At 31.1% G+C, this 19527-nt stretch overlaps 3 protein-coding genes across 4 annotated transcripts; 1 reads left to right on the top strand and 2 right to left on the bottom strand.

Annotated features, from left to right (window-relative positions):
• Positions 1 to 1299: 1299 nt before the first annotated feature.
• LOC101055602 (Hop-interacting protein THI039) lies at positions 1300 to 4520 on the top strand. Of its 2 annotated transcripts, XM_010315323.4 has the most exons (2): positions 1300 to 1594; positions 2247 to 4520. In XM_010315323.4, the coding sequence occupies exon 2, from the start codon at positions 2325 to 2327 to the stop codon at positions 3999 to 4001; it is 1677 nt and encodes a 558-aa protein (XP_010313625.1). In that variant the 5' UTR covers positions 1300 to 1594; positions 2247 to 2324; the 3' UTR covers positions 4002 to 4520. The 2 variants fall into 2 exon arrangements, with proteins under 2 accessions (XP_010313625.1, NP_001266225.1); NM_001279296.1 differs by lacking the exon at positions 1300 to 1594 and having other exon boundaries at positions 2325 to 4001.
• Positions 4521 to 5235: 715 nt separating this feature from the next.
• On the bottom strand, positions 5236 to 7028 carry LOC101265004 (large ribosomal subunit protein uL2). The gene is made up of 2 exons (XM_004251440.5): positions 6476 to 7028; positions 5236 to 5752 (listed from the first exon to the last, which is right to left on the bottom strand). The coding sequence occupies exons 1-2, from the start codon at positions 6913 to 6915 to the stop codon at positions 5410 to 5412; spliced, it is 783 nt and encodes a 260-aa protein (XP_004251488.1). The 5' UTR covers positions 6916 to 7028; the 3' UTR covers positions 5236 to 5409.
• A 1716-nt stretch (positions 7029 to 8744) lies between these two features.
• Positions 8745 to 12182, bottom strand: LOC101264402 (pectin acetylesterase 7-like). Its single transcript, XM_004251438.5, has 13 exons — positions 12133 to 12182; positions 11873 to 12024; positions 11701 to 11783; positions 11386 to 11512; positions 10676 to 10767; positions 10311 to 10397; positions 10093 to 10217; positions 9934 to 9994; positions 9777 to 9830; positions 9620 to 9697; positions 9449 to 9530; positions 9116 to 9255; positions 8745 to 9028 (listed from the first exon to the last, which is right to left on the bottom strand). Exons 2-13 carry the CDS (start codon positions 12021 to 12023, stop codon positions 8906 to 8908), a joined length of 1203 nt encoding a protein of 400 aa, XP_004251486.2. The 5' UTR covers position 12024; positions 12133 to 12182; the 3' UTR covers positions 8745 to 8905.
• Between the last annotated feature and the right edge of the window lie 7345 nt (positions 12183 to 19527).

Below are 19527 nucleotides of genomic sequence, written 5' to 3'. Positions count from 1 at the left end.
TCCTTGTACATGCTCTATCGTAAATGACAATTTAGGTCATATTAAAGGATACATTTTCCTAATATATATATATATATATTAGGATCTTTGATCGATCATCTAAGTACATGATATTAGATATTTTCGACTGATATTATGAAAAGTTATTTATGCATATTTATATTGTTCATTATATAGACAAATGAAATCATATAATATATGTCTCCTCATTTAATTATACACATCGATCAATAAATAATTTTTTAGTAAAATATGTCGCAATAGCTTGATTTTCTATGACTAATTTGAGTGCTTAATATTTGTAGAGTGGTAGCCAATACGAAACCAAGATATTTGGAGCAGCTCAACTGATGACCACTTCATCACATCTCTTCATGTTCATTAATTTGAGTACAATCTCATAGTGTAACCTATTGTCTATGAGGCATAAATTAATCTTTTTGTAAAGCTTTTCAGCCATATTTTCGATAGACTTGATGAATTAATGTAACTTATTGTCAATGAGGTGTAAGTTATTTTTTAAAGCTCTTAGAGCTAAATTTTGCCATTAAGGCAAGAGTTATAATGTACCTCATAAGTTAAGACCAAATGAAATAGTGTAAATTGTTGGTCACGAGGCATACACTATTTTTGAAGCTCATGGACTACGTTTAGCTTATAAGACAAGAGTTATAGGCTATTTCATAAGTTAATCTAGTGAAATAGTGTAAATTATTGCCTATGAGATATACGTTTTTTTTTAAGCTTCTGAGCTAAGTTTTGCTCTAAAGCAAGAGTTACATATTGCCCCTACGGTTAGGCGTAAGCCTTGTTAGATATCTGAATTTAAATGCATATCTAAATGATTAAGATGTTGTTTTTAAATTTGAACACGAAATAATTAAGATTATTTGCTTTTCAATGAATTTACATGATTTATCTACTCTTATATATAATATAATAATTAATAAATAATTTAACTTAAATAATATGTGAAAAATGTAAATTAAATAAAATTAAATTATTTTTTAATCTTTTTTTAAAAAAAGGAAACATCTAACATTGATGGTTGCTAGTGAGGGAGGGAGGGAGGAGATCACTTGTAGCTGTGGTGGTAGTGATTGTTGATGCTAAGGGCTAATAATACTTATAGTAATCGAAGTTGATTGATATTAGCGACTGAATAATGTGTGGTAATTGATGTAAATTTTTATGATAGTTGATAATCGTGAAACAATTACTAATAGGAATTGAGCAAATTGCTAATTTAATAAATAAAATAAATATGTTAAAATAACGATATAATTTTACATAAACACATTATATTTAAATTAATAATACGGAGAGAAGCACGGAACGCGTATAATAAATATGGCACGAGCGTCAAACTAAGTTGAAAGGAGGGCGGAACATTCTACCAAATTGCTGGTCAGCTTTTCAATCTCAGTCGTCACTGCTGTTCTAACAATGACCACCTTCCCTTCATCCTCCTCCTCTTTATTTTAATTCCCTATATATATATTTCTCCATTTCTTATTTCTAATTTCACTGCTAAATTTTTCTCCAAATTTTATCAATCTACAAGTTAGATTCCTCCTTCTGCAGATTATATCAGGTATTTTATTTTTTTCAGATTTTGATATCTTCTTTGTTTTCGAACAGTTGATGAAACCAGAAATTGAAAGATGATTTGGTTTTTGTGATTCATTTTTCATATGTGAACTAGCTTTATAATTGAATAGACTTATATAGCAATTTTTGGTATTGTATCTGTGAACTAGCTTGGTTAATTTGGTGAATCTACTGTAAAAAATTTTTTTAGGGATTTTTGTAAGAAAAAGGGAATGGAGTTACGAATATTCAGGAGATTCTATTTGAAAAGCTTGTTTAGAATGGAAACCGAAAGGAAATGGCACTTTTTCATTAGTATTAGTACTATTTTTGAGGAAAATTGAGGGCATGGGAGGGGAGTCAAAGTCACCGACAGGGTGAAAATTAAGTTAATCATAACTAAGCTATTAAGATTTTGGAGGAAATGGTCATCATGTTTTCACAGGCAATTAACTACCTATCTGTGGTGCAGGGTTTTCCTTTAAAAATCATAAAATGATTCTAATCTGGCAATTATTTGCAGTAAGATTAGAACTAATTAGCTTCGTTCTGTTCCTTGTTTTTGTATATCCATTAACTCAAAAGTAGGAAGCTTGATTGTCTTATGATAGAGGGTTGAGTAATTGATGTGGGTTGGATCTCTTTATTTTTCACAGGTGGATTTCAGTGAAGCAGATATTAAGTGTTAGTGAGAAAGAGTTTGCGCATAGAGCAGCTAATGACAGCCGTATAGTATGGACTCGCACCATTTGGTTGCTTATGGTGTGACCGGTAGTGATTTGTCGTATTCTTCATGCCCTACTGTTAGTCCTCTAGAGAATAGACCATTTGGTACATCGAAATTTGATTCAGGAAATTCGCCACTTGTGAACTATTTTAACTCTGAGACCTTCAACACAGTAAGTGATTACCAGGAGCAGCCCAGCTGTACAGAGAATCTTTCAGGTGCTAGTTCTTCAAGTGGTTCCTCACTGGATTATAACCAATATTTCCATCGACCAAGCCCCTCGGAAGATCATCTTCCAGAAGCTCCTTACAGTCGGAACATGAAACATACTCTGCTGCAGTTGGAGTCTGCTTTAATGGGGCCAGACAAAGAGGCAATGAAATCCAGCCCTTATCTTGGTGAAAATATGGGGGCACAAACATCAGGTCAGAGGTATAAAGCGTGGAACAAGGAAGCCCAAGTTGTGCGTCATCAACAATCAGTAGTTTCAATCCTTAATGGAATTCAAAGTGATAAGCGAGACAATGTAATGGAGGACTTGCCCTTGCAGGGTGTTCCGTCTAGCAATCTGAAGCAGCTGCTTATAGCATGCGCCAGAGCTCTTGCTGAAAACAAGCTAGATGATTTTGAAATACTGGTTGCTAAGGCAAGGAGTGTTGTGTCCGTTACTGGAGATCCCATCCAGCGTCTTGGTGCTTACATTGTAGAAGGCCTCGTAGCAAGAAAGGAGTTATCTGGAACTACCATATACAGGAGTTTAAAGTGTAAGGAGCCGGCTGGTAAGGACTTGTTCTCCTACATGTATATCCTCTATGAAATATGTCCTTACCTAAAGTTCGGCTACATGGCTGCAAATGGTGCCATAGTAGAAGCATGCAGAAATGAAGATCGCATCCACATTATAGACTTCCAAATTGCACAGGGGACCCAATGGATGACTCTCTTACAAGCTCTTGCAGCACGACCCGGTGGTGCCCCCTACGTACGTATTACAGGAATTGATGATCCAGTTTCACAGTACGCTCGGGGAGATGGATTGGCTGCAGTTGCCAGACGGCTATCAGCAATTTCTGAGGAATTCAACATTGCTGTTGAGTTTCATGCAGTGCCAGTTTTTGCTCCGGAAATCACTTGGGATATGCTTGATGTAAGGCCTGGTGAGGCTCTGGCTGTAAACTTTCCTTTGCAACTTCACCACACCCCTGATGAGAGCGTTGACGTGAATAACCCTAGAGATGGTCTCATTAGGATGATAAAGTCGCTTAGCCCCAAGATAGTCACTTTGGTGGAGCAAGAATCAAACACGAACACAGCTCCATTTCTCCCTAGGTTTGTAGAAGCTCTAGATTACTACCATGCAATGTTTGAGTCCATAGATGTGACCCTACTAAGGGACATGAAGGAGCGGATCAATGTGGAACAGCACTGTTTGGCTAGGGATATAGTGAATGTCATAGCATGTGAGGGCAAGGAAAGAGTAGAACGTCACGAGCTATTGGGGAAGTGGAAATCCAGGTTCATGATGGCAGGTTTTCAGCAATATCCTTTGAGCTCTTATGTGAATTCAGTGATTAAGGACCTCATGAAGCGTTACTCGGAGCATTATACACTGGTGGAGAAAGACGGAGCTATGCTGTTGGGGTGGAAGGAGCGGAATCTAGTCTCTGCGTCTGCTTGGTTTTAACGAGTTACTGTTCATTATGTGGAAACAGATGGTTAGCCTTCTTTTTTATTACTTAACCAGACAATAGGATTGATCAAGTAATTATACTCATGTTATGTAGTTTCAATTTTCTGAAATTTTAGTTGTTTATTTTTCAAGTTATCGTTTGATATTATTTGTTAAAACTTATAAACAATTATATCTCGTCCTTGATGATTTGTTGAGCAACTTTGGAGATTATATCCGGTCCTCGGTTGATACAAAGGTACATTAGCAGAAAATGAATAGAAAACTGCCCGGAGACCTCTCGGTGCTACCGGAATCCTGCCTGCTGCCGCTGCTTGTAAGGCATTATGGATATAGGGAGTTTAGATACTGAAACACTATCACAGATCTATTAGAGGAGAACACATTAAATTTGGTGGGTTTTTTTATATATACATATGTAGAAATATTAACACCTTGTTTGAATGATGATTATTAGAAAGTTATATTGTATGGTTAGTTCATATATAATATATGTTTTAATTGTTATTCAAATTTTATTATATTGATTTTTTAATATTTTATTCTCATTTTGTCTTTCTTATCTAATTCTATTTTATCTTTTATCTTATAATTACATGAGAACAATAAGATTTTGTTTCTATTTATATGTCAAGAAACTATATACATTTACCATTGTATCTTTATTTTGTATTCTCTTTAAGTCAAATTTTCAATGAATGACCTAAATTAATTTTGATTAATTAAATTGGGTGATGAATAAATTAATCATTTAGTTAAAAATCACAACAAATACCTATTTTATATTTTGACAAGCTAAATATATCAATAATATTCTCGAAAATTCCCAACAGATGCTAATATGTGTCAATTTTGACAACTAATCAGGCTATTATGTTCCTAGTTTTTAGGTAAACTAATCAGGCTAATACGTGTTAACGTTCTAGAGGTTTTAAAAGTCGTTTTCGTAAAGTTCATTAATACTATCAATTAAAATTGAGCAAAAGTTGAGTTGAACAACAAATGTTCTTTTTTGCAACAAAAGACGGCACAAATGTATAAACTCTACACAATAACTAAGACTTAAATAATAGAATAATTACAGAGATCTAAATTATGCTAAATACATAATTATGATGTCCATGTATGTATATAATAAGAGAAACTATAACTTAAAATTGAAGGGAAACATAATGAGATTGAGCTGTCATTATGTTTCACTTGAACAGAGAAGAAAAAGAAAACAGAATGAGCCAAGCTAAACACATTTATAAATGGCAAAGTTGTGTAAGCAAGGGTCCTTAACAAAACTTCTAAAATAATATCCCAACAAAACTTAAACTTAACTTAGTATAAAGATGACAGTAGCTGAATACTCAAAATCCAAACACAACAAGGAAAACAGTAACACAAAACTAATATCTTAGGCCTTGTCAGCTTTGGCAGCAGTAGCAGCAGCTTGCCCACGAAGACGACCAGTCCTCCTTGCTGCGATAAGACCAACCTTTTGCCCAGGTGGTGCATCACGACGCACAGTACTGGCATGACCAATATGTTGATGGTTACCACCACCATGAGGATGCTCCACAGGATTCATAGCAACACCACGAACCTTAGGCCAGCAGTTCCTCTTAACACGGTATTTGTGATATGCGTTACCAGCTTTAAGCATTGGTTTCTCAGTTCTTCCTCCACCAGCAACCTGACCAATCATGGCTCGACATCCACTAGGCACAATCTTCTTGGATCCAGATGGAAGCTTAATCCTAATACAAGAAAAAATTAAATAGAGCAAACTTCAAAAATCAACTCCATAGACTTGATAACCGCAATATAACATCATAACAGACTACTAATACACGAACACTCATACTTCTACTTCGTTTCATGTGAAACGCAAACGGTCAAGTTAAAATCAATGTAATTTTGATCAACGGGTATGCCTTTCAGCATATCCAGACTTTATTCACTACTTCGAATGAAGCAGATTACGATATATTCTTCTTATGCAAAAGGAAATAAGAAGTAAGCATAAAAAACGCCATTAACCTGAATTTCCTACATATAATCATCACGACACCAAAACTATCCCATAACACTAAACAGGTATGCTTCATGGATGCTAAATTAACAGTAACTATGCTTCATCAAATGCAAATGCACAAAGTTCCAATTGTAATTCACACGAAAAAAAACAGATAAAGTACAGTGCACAGTTGCTTGAAACTGAGCAAACTTTACAAGTCAAGCATATTAAAGCTTTCCAAGCAAACTTACGATTATACTAAGCTATCACATATACCGGAGCAATTATCAAATCAACTACGCTTGAATTCTAGGTGTTAAAGTCAATTCACTCAAATACTAAATCATTTCTAAAATTATACATCCAATAGTGAAATTCCTTTTCTAAGTATCCAATAAACCAAAATACAAATAAAATTTAGATTAATCAATGACAAAAAAACGATAAAGAGGTAACAACATACCTAGTTGTTCCGTTATCAGGGTTATGACTGATAACAATAGCATAATCACCAGAGCATCTAGCAAAAACACCACGGTCACCAACTTTATGCTCAACATTACAAACAACAGCTCCTTCAGGGATAGATCTGAGTGCAAGCACATTACCAACCATTAGATTAGCTTTTTTCCCACAGTAAATAAACTGACCAGTATACATCCCTTCTGCAGCAACGAACAACTCCTTCTGATGCTTGTAACGGAAAGGATGACGGAATGTCATCCTTGCCAATGGTGCACCCCTACCTGGATCATGAATAATTTCTGTAACAACACCTTTGAGATAACCATTACGTTCACCGAAATCAAGTGAACGGAACCTTGCAGGTCCCTTGCGGTGATGAGTGTGAGATTTGAAGACGGAGCCTGCTCCCTTACGTTGTGCTCTGATCACACGACCCATTTCGGCGCCTTCTGTCTAAGTTTTTGGGAATAGAGGAAGAAATGGAATAAAGAAGAAAGGGAGTTAGGGTTTTTAGAGGGAGGAGGGCCGTAACAAGTTTATGGGCTGGGCCTCTTGTATTTGTAATAAGGACCCAATACGCAGCCCAAATAATGCTAAGTAGTCATTCGATATTCGCCTTTATATTTTGAGTTGATCAAGATTCAATTCTTTCAAAGACTCAACCCATCGAGCTCTACCATCTAGTCTTCAACCTTCGAATTGATTATAACCTTAGCGAAAATATAAACAAGTCATAAGCAATTATTATAAATTAGTTTAAACCTCTAAAGATATTTTACAATGCTAACATACTAATACTCACAGCCCTAGGGAACTAATTGTGTTTTTTTATAAAATAAATGAGACATTGCTCCCTCCATAAGGAAATAGTAGTAGAGGTTGTAGGAGATAATAATTATCACTAAATTCGTGCAATCAGACTATACTTAGTGGCATTGCAAAAGTAATATTAGTATAAACAACACATAGTGATAAACATCATCGATCAATACTCAATAACATCATCGGTCAATACTCATTTCAAATCGGTTACATAATATAAATTAGACAGAGGGGATATGCAATACGAAAGTTGCATCATTTCAAGTTTCTATCGGCATGTTTTTATCATCTAGGTATAATGCTCATAAATTATTACACTTTTATCGCATTTTCATATCTCATTCCGCAGTCAACTCTACCATTAACATATTTGGCCATTTTTCCCATAAAGTATGTAATTGTGATTCCATAAGATAACCTAATATTTGCATTTGTGATCATGTGTGACATGCATTCAAGTATTGTTGATTCATGGCATGTGACTAAGATTCTATGTAGTTTGATACTTGTCATTATATGTCATTTGTTCTACTATATTACCACATTGGAGTGAACTGCTTACATCCGTATTTTGATCGGTTGTGTGATTCTATCAGTATACTGTGATTTATATATTGATATTACACATATTTTTTTCTTTATTGAGTACATGATATCTTTCAAAGTCTGATATCCAAAACCTCATATAAGAGACACTCGATTTCAAATTCTAGGGTGAACCACATCTTCCAGGCTACCATGGATTCCTCTGATTTTCTTGTCCATCTTTTCAGACACATACATTAGACTTCATCTTTATGTTTAGTATTCGGGGTCGCATCCCCAATTTGATTGTTTAGAGTATGGTATGATGACATTCAGTTTTTAGAAATTGTTTTCTGCATTAAATGTTTTTGCATTATTGGGTTGAGTTTAGGGAGACTCAATCTTTTGATTGTCTAAACTGTTTATTTTTTATTTATGATAAACTTGATTTTGTTTAAATGTTGTTGGATTGAATTGAATTAGTCTTTGATATAATTTAATTACTTTTTTTTAATAATAAAATGATGATGTTAATTATATTTTGTTGATTCATGTATTCTCTATTTAATTAGAGAAGATTTGTTTAAATTAAAAAATATCTCATGTCATTGAAACAATTTCTTAGAATATTATTCAACATGACACGTATTAATTGTGTACTATAGAAAATATTATTATAGTAATATCTATTTAATTTTCAGTAGTTAAATAATAAATTATATTATTTTCGTAATTTTCATTATTTTCCGATAAAAGACAAATAATACGGAATGTTTGCGTTCAAGTTTAGATAATATAACACTATAACAAGTAAAGAATTTTGTAATAACAACATAATATGTATATTTATAATCGTCATTCTATATGAATAATGTTAAAGACTTTAACAATTCTGAATAAAATAAATAAATAAGTAATAATTCAGTGTCACAATAGAAATTTTTATTAATTTTGTCAAAGGGACCTCTTTGTCACCGGATTGGATACATAGGGAAAATCTTTTACATGATACAATAGAGAATTTGATTGTCTAACAATCAAATATTTTTGATAACTTTTCTTGGAATAAATGAAGATTAGTCTATTCATGATAATAATAAGTTGTGTTTTTGATCGTATTTTTGATTGGCATGGTATGTTTTTCATCTACCAAATAATAGTATTTCCGATCAAAATACCAATCAGCAAATGCTATTGGGGCCAACTGCACAAAACAAAAACAATATATAGTTAGCAAACATCATTTTTAAAAAAAAATATGTTATAAAAACAAAAATAAATAATATCTTACCACATTATCGATTTCAAGGGCCACTTCAAGAGACCACCGGCGAAAAAGGCTAGTATGATGATGCATTGCGTCTATAAAAGCTCCTCTGTGTTTAGGGTTGTCTCTTTTGGGTATTGCGTTTAAGAAAACAGACCTTATTTCTGAATTTTACAACAAATTATTCAAAAACATTAGAATTATAACTCACGTTATGTACCTAACAAAAAAAATTATTCACTTTTTTTTCATCATTTTATCTATATTTGATTATGATACACTATAACAAAAATATTTTTTGATAAAAATTTTTATCAGTACTAGTTAATTGTCATTAAATCAAGTATTTGTACTAACCTCGTAGGGATGCATTCATACTTTCTGGGCCTAACCCCTCATCAACGGCTTTATATTTCTCGTCTCCTAAAGTATATTGTGTCTGCAAAAGTATTATAAATGTTGATTAATAATAATATTGAGAAGACATCAATTTAATTAAATAATTTTTGTTACTAATATTATACCAACCTCGATGTTATCAAATGCTGACATGTGAAGAAAAAATGGTGTCTTAGTATATTGTTGGATGTTTTCTGAGTAGAGGCACTACACCAAAATTGGAAAAATTAGTAATAATATTAATTTTAAATGACTAGATAAAATCATATCATTGAATAATTTGTACCAATTCTGCTTTCATTTTTGAAGTGCATGATTTTGGTAACGTTTTGGCAGCTCCCTACAACATACATAAAGATTTTATTTTTTTTCATTTTTAGAAAACAATTACCTTAATTTCGAGGAATATAAAAAGAAAATAAAGTCATATAAACTATGCATACTTGTAAAGCGGCAACTCCTGAAAATCTCCATGTCCAAAATCTTTCGAGCACAGGATTCTTGCTGTTATGAGAAAAATATATGTAGAGATATTTAAAGTCTGAAATAAATAATAATTAATTTCATATTTTTTTTTAATAATAACGTAAACGAAGCCTTACAAATGAACAAAGTAGCCAGAATCAACTAAACACTTCACTCTAGAATTAATTGGCAATGAATCACGGAAATAATCACAATATAATATTGCTGGATATCCTCCTGCAGAACTGCCAGCTAGGATTGCCTATAAAAATAAAATATTAAAATTAATTTTATAAATAAATATTTATTTATTTGTATAGAACAAGTGCTGAAAAAAAATTTATAATTTACTTACATTTTTGGCATTCTTTAATCCTTTTTCTAGCACCTCCTCAAGTACTGTGTAAAAAATCTTTTGCCCTCTAAACTGAAGATCTTTAGTCTAAAAAAAAAGAAAAAAACATGTAGGGAATGATAATCCATTTTCAACAAATATAATTATTTTTGAGGTATATAATACATAAATATGTCATTTGAATTTGATTTCAGCTCAGATAAAAAGACACACAAGTTCTATATGACATAATATGTGTAGAATGTCAAATTCAAGTATACATTTAAGTGTTCACTGATGCATATTTAAATTTACAGGATATAGATACAAACTCAAATCAAATTAAAAAACACATTTTAACTTTGAAATTTAGAATTAGAACATACTCTATTATTGCTTGGATCAATGTATTCAGAATCTCCAATGAACGATCCACCATCGCAGTATGCAACAACTACTTTGTTCCAATTATAAAAATCTGCATATTTTACATAAGATTATAATCATATGTATATATAGGACAGATGATAATTCAACAACGATAATTTGATTATGTGAGATAAAATCATATAAAATAAAATTAAAATTTTATTTGGACATGAAATTTAGGTTTTCAAATTGTATTTCTGCTTAATAAACATAAAACTTCATAAGCAAAAATTCGTAACAAAAATATAGTATCACAAAAATTATTCTTCAAAAAAGTTCAACATTTTAAAGTCAAATTTTAATTTAATAAAAACATAATTGAGCATGTGTTGTAGTATATTATTTTCTGGTTGGTTATAATAAGTAATGTAGGCTTTAATTTGAATTAATTGTAATTTTGATTGGAAATAGTAATGGTATATCAGATATGGTTTAAAGGTTGATATATAAGAGTAGTCATATGAAGTAAATAAATTTTGTTCAAATAAATAGTTGATAGGTAAAAATGATAGTATTTTGTTTTTTACGAAATATAAATAAGCGAGATAATTTTTGTATTTAAAATTTTTTTTTAGAGAATTTAAAAATTTTATTATGTGATTTGAAAATGAAACTATTCAAATATTGATTTTCATCTCGTATTTCATTTCATAAAATGAAATCGTACCTGGATTTTGGGTATTATTCTTACTGTGAATTCCTTGAAATTGTAGTGGACCCATTCGTTTTGATGAACCATTTGAGCCTTCGGCACGTTTTTGGCAATCTGTGACATTTATACACCATGCTCCTCCCTATGAACAAAGTTATTTAATAAATTTTTGAAATAATATTAGTATGCGTTTATTCATGAAATTTTTTCATTCTTTAGAATCAAAAAAATAATAAAAATCTTAAATTACTCATACAAAGTCAGAAATAAACTATATATTAATTAATGGTCAAACAAAAGTCATTCAAATGAACTTTCACAACGACTTACGGATAGATGAAAAATCCAATTTTCAGCTCCATCTCCAAATCCTGGTTCAAAATAGTATGCTGGAGGTGATCCATCCAAGCACACTGCCAAATAAATAATGTTAATTTTAGATTTGTTAATTTTTTTAAATTTAAAATATAATTTTACATATTTAGTGAAAATATTAATTAACCTGCTCCCTTTGACACAGCACTATGAACTATTGTTGGTTCGACATTAAATAAATTTGGGTTTTGTGTTGCATTTGCACATTGAATTGTGATGATGGTCAAACAGCAAACAAGTAAGACAACAAGTTGAACAGATTTTGTAACCATCATCATCCTGTAAAACATAAAATTTAAAAAAAAATGGATGAAATTTTGAATAAGAACATATAAAGAAAGCAAATGGATAGATAGAAAAAAAATAAGATTATAAAGATGTACATACTTTATTAAAAAATATATATGTTGCAAAAGATATATTGTGATTAAATGAATTTCAAGACGTTCTATTTATATAAGAGGATGGCGGAAAATTAGGCCTTAAAATAGAATACCACAACACTAGAACCATACAAATGTTTGAATATTTCTCAAATTTTATTTTCCTTGAGATTTATATGGCCATCCACAATTATAGTTACCAAAATGAGAGGCCTTGTGGTTATAGTTTGTGCTTGTTATCAACATTTGAGTTTTTGTTTTTTTTTTTTATGAAAAAAATTCAATCACTCATTTTTAATATTCACGTTCAATATATGATTTGACTCATTTTATAAATTAATAATACCATTTGTTACCCTGGTAATTAGTAGATGGACAATAAATTTAACTTATAGATGATATGTATATAATTTAATGAAAATAATGTTTGTAGACAATAAAAGAAGTTAAGCCTCATGCGATAGGTTATTTAATAATACATATTTTTTTCTTTTTATTCTCTCAATTAAATTCATACATAATTAATGAAGTTTGATCTCTTACCAAGTGTTCATTATATTGTGCCTTCAACAAAAGCAATACCCGTTGCACCGTCACAAATATGTGCCACATCATTTTGTCTATACCTATATATTATATATAGATATATAAATATATATACTTAATTTTGTTTCTTTAGTTTACTTAGTACAATTTCAGAATAAAAATGAACTTTAAACTTCTCAAATGCAAATCCAACTTTCAAATACCATTTCTTACCAAAAGAATGGGATAATTGTATAAAATAGCAAAATAATAACCTAAAATAAATAAAGTAGCTATTGTTTGAATAAATTGTGTCCCATAGCAAATATTTTTCAAAGTTTGTCAGTCGCCTCTCTCCCAAAACTCTCGCTCGCCACTCTCCCATTATCGCACGCCACACTCCCTCTACTCGCGCCTCTCTCGCTTCATACAATAGAAGTGTATAAATTGTGTTTCTGTTTTATATAAAGCGAGAGAAAATTGTATATACACATGTAAAAACATATATCTTCGTGCTATACACTTAATTATGCAATTTACAAACATTTTATTTCAATTCAATTGTATACAAATGCAAATTTTATACAAATATTGCAGCGAAAAAGGCGCCGAATTATACAATTGCAGTGAAATACAATTTTATACAACAGAAGTGTATAAGTTGTGTTTCTATTTTTGTATAAATCGAGAGAAAAACATATATCTTCTTCCTATACTCTTATAATTATACAATATACAAACATTTTACTTCGATTCAATTGTATGGAAAGCAAATTTTATACACATATTGCAGCAAAATAGGCCAACGAATTATACAATTGTGCATTATACAATTGTAGCGAAATAGGCCAGCGTATTATACAATCGCAGTGAAATAGGCCAGCGAATTATACAATTTAAACCAGCGAATCATACAAATGTATATGTATAGCGAGGCCAGCGAATTATATAATTTAGGCTAGCGAATTATATAATTTAGGCTAGCGAATTACACAGTTGTATATGTATAGCGAATTATACAGTTATATATTTGCTATGAGCGCAATTATGTAAACTTTGCTATAGAATACAAATATGTATTTTTTGTTTGCTATATGTGAAACTTGCCCAAAAAGAATTTCAAAATTCTTTCATTTCATATTGGGCTTAAGGCCCAACGTATGTTTCAAGAACAAGCATCAAGTTGCAAAAAAGCCCAAGAATTGTGAAATGACTTTAAAGATTGATTGTATCTTCTCAAAGTTGTTGAAGAAAAATCCAAACAATTAATGCTCATGGTATTAGTAATACAAAAATTTTAATACACGCATTAACATAATTATATATACAATTGCCTTTATCAAGCCTTTCCACCATATTTGTGAAAGGGACGTTACATACTTGTGAATTTTCGCTATTATATTTTAATAATAAAATAATTTTTTTTAGAAATTATACCATGCATGTTATTTTAAATAAAAGACCTTACTTTACTATACATGATCTATATTTTGTTTAAACTACAAAATATAGTTTTTTAATTATACACACGTTAATTTGAGTGGGCCATGTTTTTTGGGTTTTGGTGCAAGTTTTTCGGGCAGTCCAAATTTATCACTCATGTACCAGTTTATATAACTCACTTTTCTTAGTCAATTTAAAAAGAATGACATATATCTATACTTATTAATAATTTAATTTTTAAATGTATGTTTCTCTCATCACAATCATCTATGACTTATTTTAGACGCCTATAAATTATAAAAATAATTCTTTCTTAAACTTCTTGTAAAGTCAATTTATATTACATAATTTGAAATAAATAAAAAAATTCATTTTTTTAATTCAACGACCAAAATTTCAGGTGTCTAGATTCTCTTAACCTTTACATCTTATCATAGCATATGATATGATTATATATATATATAGCCATTTTTAACAAGGGACTTGTGGAGAGGGGGGGGGGGGACACATAATGTTCAATTCCACAATGAGGGAAAATAGAGAGGGAGGTTAATTAGTAGGGGCCAAAGAGTTTAGCTGAATAATGAACTGAATTATGCAAGTTGTCTTACTAGTACTCTTTATGGGGGTTTTATAGACAAGAAGACATGTGATGACACTTGCTCTTTTATGTTTGGGCTTGTAAAGTTGGTAATAAGTGGAGCCTTAATTCTTTTATTTTTTTTCAACCAACAGTTTACCTATTGCTAAATAATTCAAGAAGTTGTCTAGAGACTTAGAATTATTTCCAACAATACATACCACTAATTAAATTACTATTTAACTATTCAGACAAAAAAAAAGAAGAAGAAAGAACAAAAAAATTATTATCCATATGTCTCCGTACTTTGAATCGACAATCAAAACATTATAAATCATATTTATATATATATTAGGTATTTATTTGATGTACGTATCGTACATGATCTTAGATAGAAAATGGAGGATATATATATTAGGTAGGAGATTAGCTAGTTAGTTAAGGCGTTGTCTCGCTTATTCCTCTTTACTATTATATGTACTATTAGTTGTGTCACTCTTGTAGTTTCTTTGTTGTTTTATACTTTGATTATTGTTGTACCTGTTTATGATACTATTATTTAGGATGATTTTTCAGGTTTTTTTATTGTATTTTTGCTCTGACTGACTTCATTTCTATCATTTCTTTCTCTATATCTTTGGATCGATTTTTTCTTGAGTGGAGGGTCTATTGAAAAACGTCTCTACCTCTAAGATAATAATAAGATTTTTGTATATTCTATATATCCTATTTTATAGAATTACACTTAATATGTTATTTGTTGTAGCGAAGTAATTTTCTACCTATACTAGTTAGTCCAATGGAATGTCCCTATATTATATGTATAATTTAGTGAGTATTTTTTGTGAAGTGGTGTTGAATTACATTGCTTGGTGGCAAAGTGTTTGGGCCTCAAAATATGGCAAACCATTTAAGGCAACACTAAAGAAACACATAGTGTCATGAGACATATCTGCCTATTTTTGTCTGACATTTATTTGGCAACTTTATTTTTTCTTAGTTTCAAGTTCAACTTCTGCATGAATATGTTCCCCACATTGCATGGTCCATTGCCTATTTCCAAATATCCATCTCTTTCCTATACTAATTTTTCAAGAACAAAATGAACTTAAATAGAGCATTGCCCCATGCAGAAAAATAAAAAAAATCATTAAGAAAAAGTTAGCACAAGTATTTGCCCCCCCCCCCCCCCCCCTTAATTTTATTATTTTTTATTCAAGTCCTTTTAGGACAGAGCTAGCTTATTGATTGTATTTTAGTTGAACCCTGTAATTTTGATTCAAATCTCATTCTATATTGAGAAATTCGTCTAATATAACTAATTTAAAATTAATAAAAAAATTTAATCATACATTTTAAATTCTGATTCCATCGTTACCGGGTCTTGTTACTTCAATCATCTTGTGCAAAAAGGCTTCTTTTTAATGTACTTTGGTGGTCTAGGGGTGTTTGCTTTCCCAATGGACCCACTAGCCCTCCTAAAGGGGAGACATGAAATATGGGCTAAAAGTTTTTTTCATCTCTATGAACCATTTTGATCTTAAATTCTATTGGCCAACATCTTTAGCCTATAATTCATCATGGATTAGAGAGCACAAATTAGAGTTTTACATGAAAAGTGGGAATCTAAGTTTAGAATGATAGTGATTAGGAATGGACAGTAGGATGATTTAATATTACTATAAAAAAAAATCCAAGTCATGTCTCTTCATTATCTTGTATTTATTATAAATATATATCATTGTAATCTATTTTACTAAAAAAAGTTTAGAAAAAGGAAAAATTATTCCAACTCTATTTGATCTATCTTGTCAATTTTTCTCCTTTTTTTTTTAAAGATTAATGTTTATCCTCTCCTACATGCTACCTAGGTCATAACAATCAAACATAGGGAGTAGTATTAACATGCTACATGACATATAATTTTTAAATTTATCTAAAAGAATAGTATCATATTTTTATTTAAAACTTTATATTATTCAATGATCGATGATTTATAATTAGATTAATTTTATTTATTATTTTGCATTTAACATTATGGTGGGAGAGTTAGAGACCAATTGCAAGTTTTATTCTATTCAATAACTTTCATTGAAATATTTATATTACCACAACCCTTGCTAGGGTGTGCAGTCAAATGTTTTTATTAAAAAATTACTCCGGTTACCGATTGAATATTAATTTTTAAAATTGGATTATTAGATAAATCGATAACTTATTAAGATTATAGTGATATATTATTTTTACTAGTATATAAATATTAACTATTAAATTCAATACCTTATTAATTATTGTCTTTAATTACCTTTTAGCCTTCGATTCACAATTCATATTAACTTTGAGTTTAAAACTTCACATTATACTAAACATTAAAACATAAAGTAAGAACGCTACTCATTTTAGTTTCTCTTTGTATTAGTTATTATTAGTTCTAGTTTTATGAGCAAGTTACATTATTATTTTGTCGCGTCAAATCTATTAGAGAAATCATATATTTATTTAATAAACATTTTCTTATTAATTAAATTGAAAATCATTAAAAATTAAAATCAATAAAAATATTTTATTAATTTAATTATTGATTTAACATACTCAAACTTCAAAAACTAATAAATTAAATCAATAATATGCAAAAATTAAATCAAATTAAACCAATCAATACGAACCCTAATCATCAAATTCCCACTTACGATCACATCATAACCTATGATGGTTAGTGGCTACAGTGAGGTACTAAGAGTGACAGAATAATTGAAATAAAAAGTAGTTCTATTTGAAAGTCATAGCAATAAAGAACAAACAGTGTCCCTCATATATATATATATATAAAATATATTCGACAACCGACAATTCTATATCTATACAGAAAAAGGATAAAAGAATAGACCTCAACACTACTGTTAGAAAGTTTACGAAATTAACTACAAATAAAATTTTATATTTAAACTACAAAAAGTTATATTAATTACTCATTTCATTAGGAGTTAACAACAACAAATAATAAGAAAGTTTAATTAATTAAAAACTATTTAATAAGGGATTTGATGAATATTATCATAAATTTTAGTGAAAAAAGATAAATATACTCCTGAACTATGGTAAATGGTATATATATATAAACTTTTATATTTTTAAGACTTTAAAAACTAAAGCACGTATGCCCTTCATTCTAACGAAAGACTAAATAGAGATACGTGTCGCAATCTTATCCGTCGGGTTGGTGAATAAGATCATGACACGTGTATGTTCGTTAGTATAAAAGATATATATATTTTAATTTTGAATGACAGAAACCCCAATATATCAAAGACGAAATATATCTGTATATTATAACAATTTGGGATAATGCACAAGTACCCCCTCAACCTATGCACGAAATCTCAAAGACACTTATATTATACTAAGGTCCTATTATCTCCCTGAACTTATTTTAGTAATAATTTTCTACCCTTTTTCAGCCTACGTGGCACTATCTTGTAGGCCCAACGATGGTTGACTTTTTTCTTCAAGCTAGTGCCACGTAGGCCGAAAAGGGTATAAAATTACTGTTGTCTACTACGGAAGCGGAGTACATGGCCTTGACAGAGGCTGCAAAAGAAGGGATTTGGTTGAAAGGGCTGGTTAGTGATCTTGGTCTGCATCATGATCAGGCTACGGTGTATTGTGACAGTTTGAGCGCAATTTGTCTAGCCAAGGATCAAGTCCATCATGAGAGAACCAAGCATATCGACGTAAGGTATCATTTTATGAGAAGTGAGAAGAGAATCAAGGTGAAGAAAGTAGGAACTGTTGATAATCCTGCTGATATGTTCACAAAGCCGGTTCCACAGAGCAAGTTTCAACACTGTTTGGACTTGCTCAACATCAGAAGCTGTTAATTGCCCTGCGGGGCAACTCTGAGGAAGAGGGGGAGGCCTGGCACTATCATAGTGCGTCTGAAGAATCTGTTCGGAGAATTCAAGTCAAGGTGGAGATTTGTTGAATGCCTTGAATCGGACCCGCTACAAACAGAAAGGACGGGGGTCTCGCTGCCCGGTCAGCGAGTCGGGGGGTCCAGGGGGGCGACGCGCCCCCTGGCCTGGGGTCCGCCCCCGGCCCGACGGTATACAATGTTGTTGTATTGGGCCCTTAATTTTCTGTTGATTCTGTATGTTGGGCCCAAGCCTGTTAGGGCGTAGCTTAGCACTATATATAGACGCTATGGGAAACCCTATTCTGTAATTCTGTTTTTGCCTCTCCATAATAAAACTGCTCCCTCTCTTCCCGTGGACGTAGCCAATTTATTGGTGAACCACGTAAACTGTTGTCTTGTTTTTCGCGTTTATATTTTCTCGTATTATCTCAAATTCCGCACAACAATTACTTATAAAATAAGTTGAGGGGGATAATAAGACCTTAGTATAGTATAAGTGTGTCTCTGAAATTTCGGACATAGATTAAGGGAGTACTTGTGCATTATCCGTAATAATTTAGATATACATTTGTTCTTTTTCTCTTACATTTTATAATTAATTTCATATTTTCTAGTAGTGCAATTCGTTGTGGATAAACAAAGAGAAAAATAAGAGAGAATCCCACCCTAGCTAGGCACCAATAAAAAGGGGTATAGTCACCATTATCCATAAAAACAAAAAGAAAGGTGAGGATATTTGATTTAATGGTTCACACTGTTTAATTAGTGGTTATATTCCTTTGTTTTCCTCGTTTTATATATATTTTATTATTATTATTATTAAATTGCATCATATGAAAGCTTTTTATATGCATGATGTAATTTTGAAATGACCTTGCTTAAAAAATAATGCAAGCTAAACATCAATTTGGGACACAAGATAAAATTAGAGGGGTGCG

This window comes from Solanum lycopersicum, chromosome 12 (genome assembly GCF_036512215.1).
Source record: "Solanum lycopersicum chromosome 12, SLM_r2.1".
Lineage (NCBI taxonomy): Eukaryota > Viridiplantae > Streptophyta > Magnoliopsida > Solanales > Solanaceae > Solanum > Solanum lycopersicum.
Note: the sequence above shows the minus strand (reverse complement) of the source record. Positions and strands in the feature narration are given on the sequence as shown.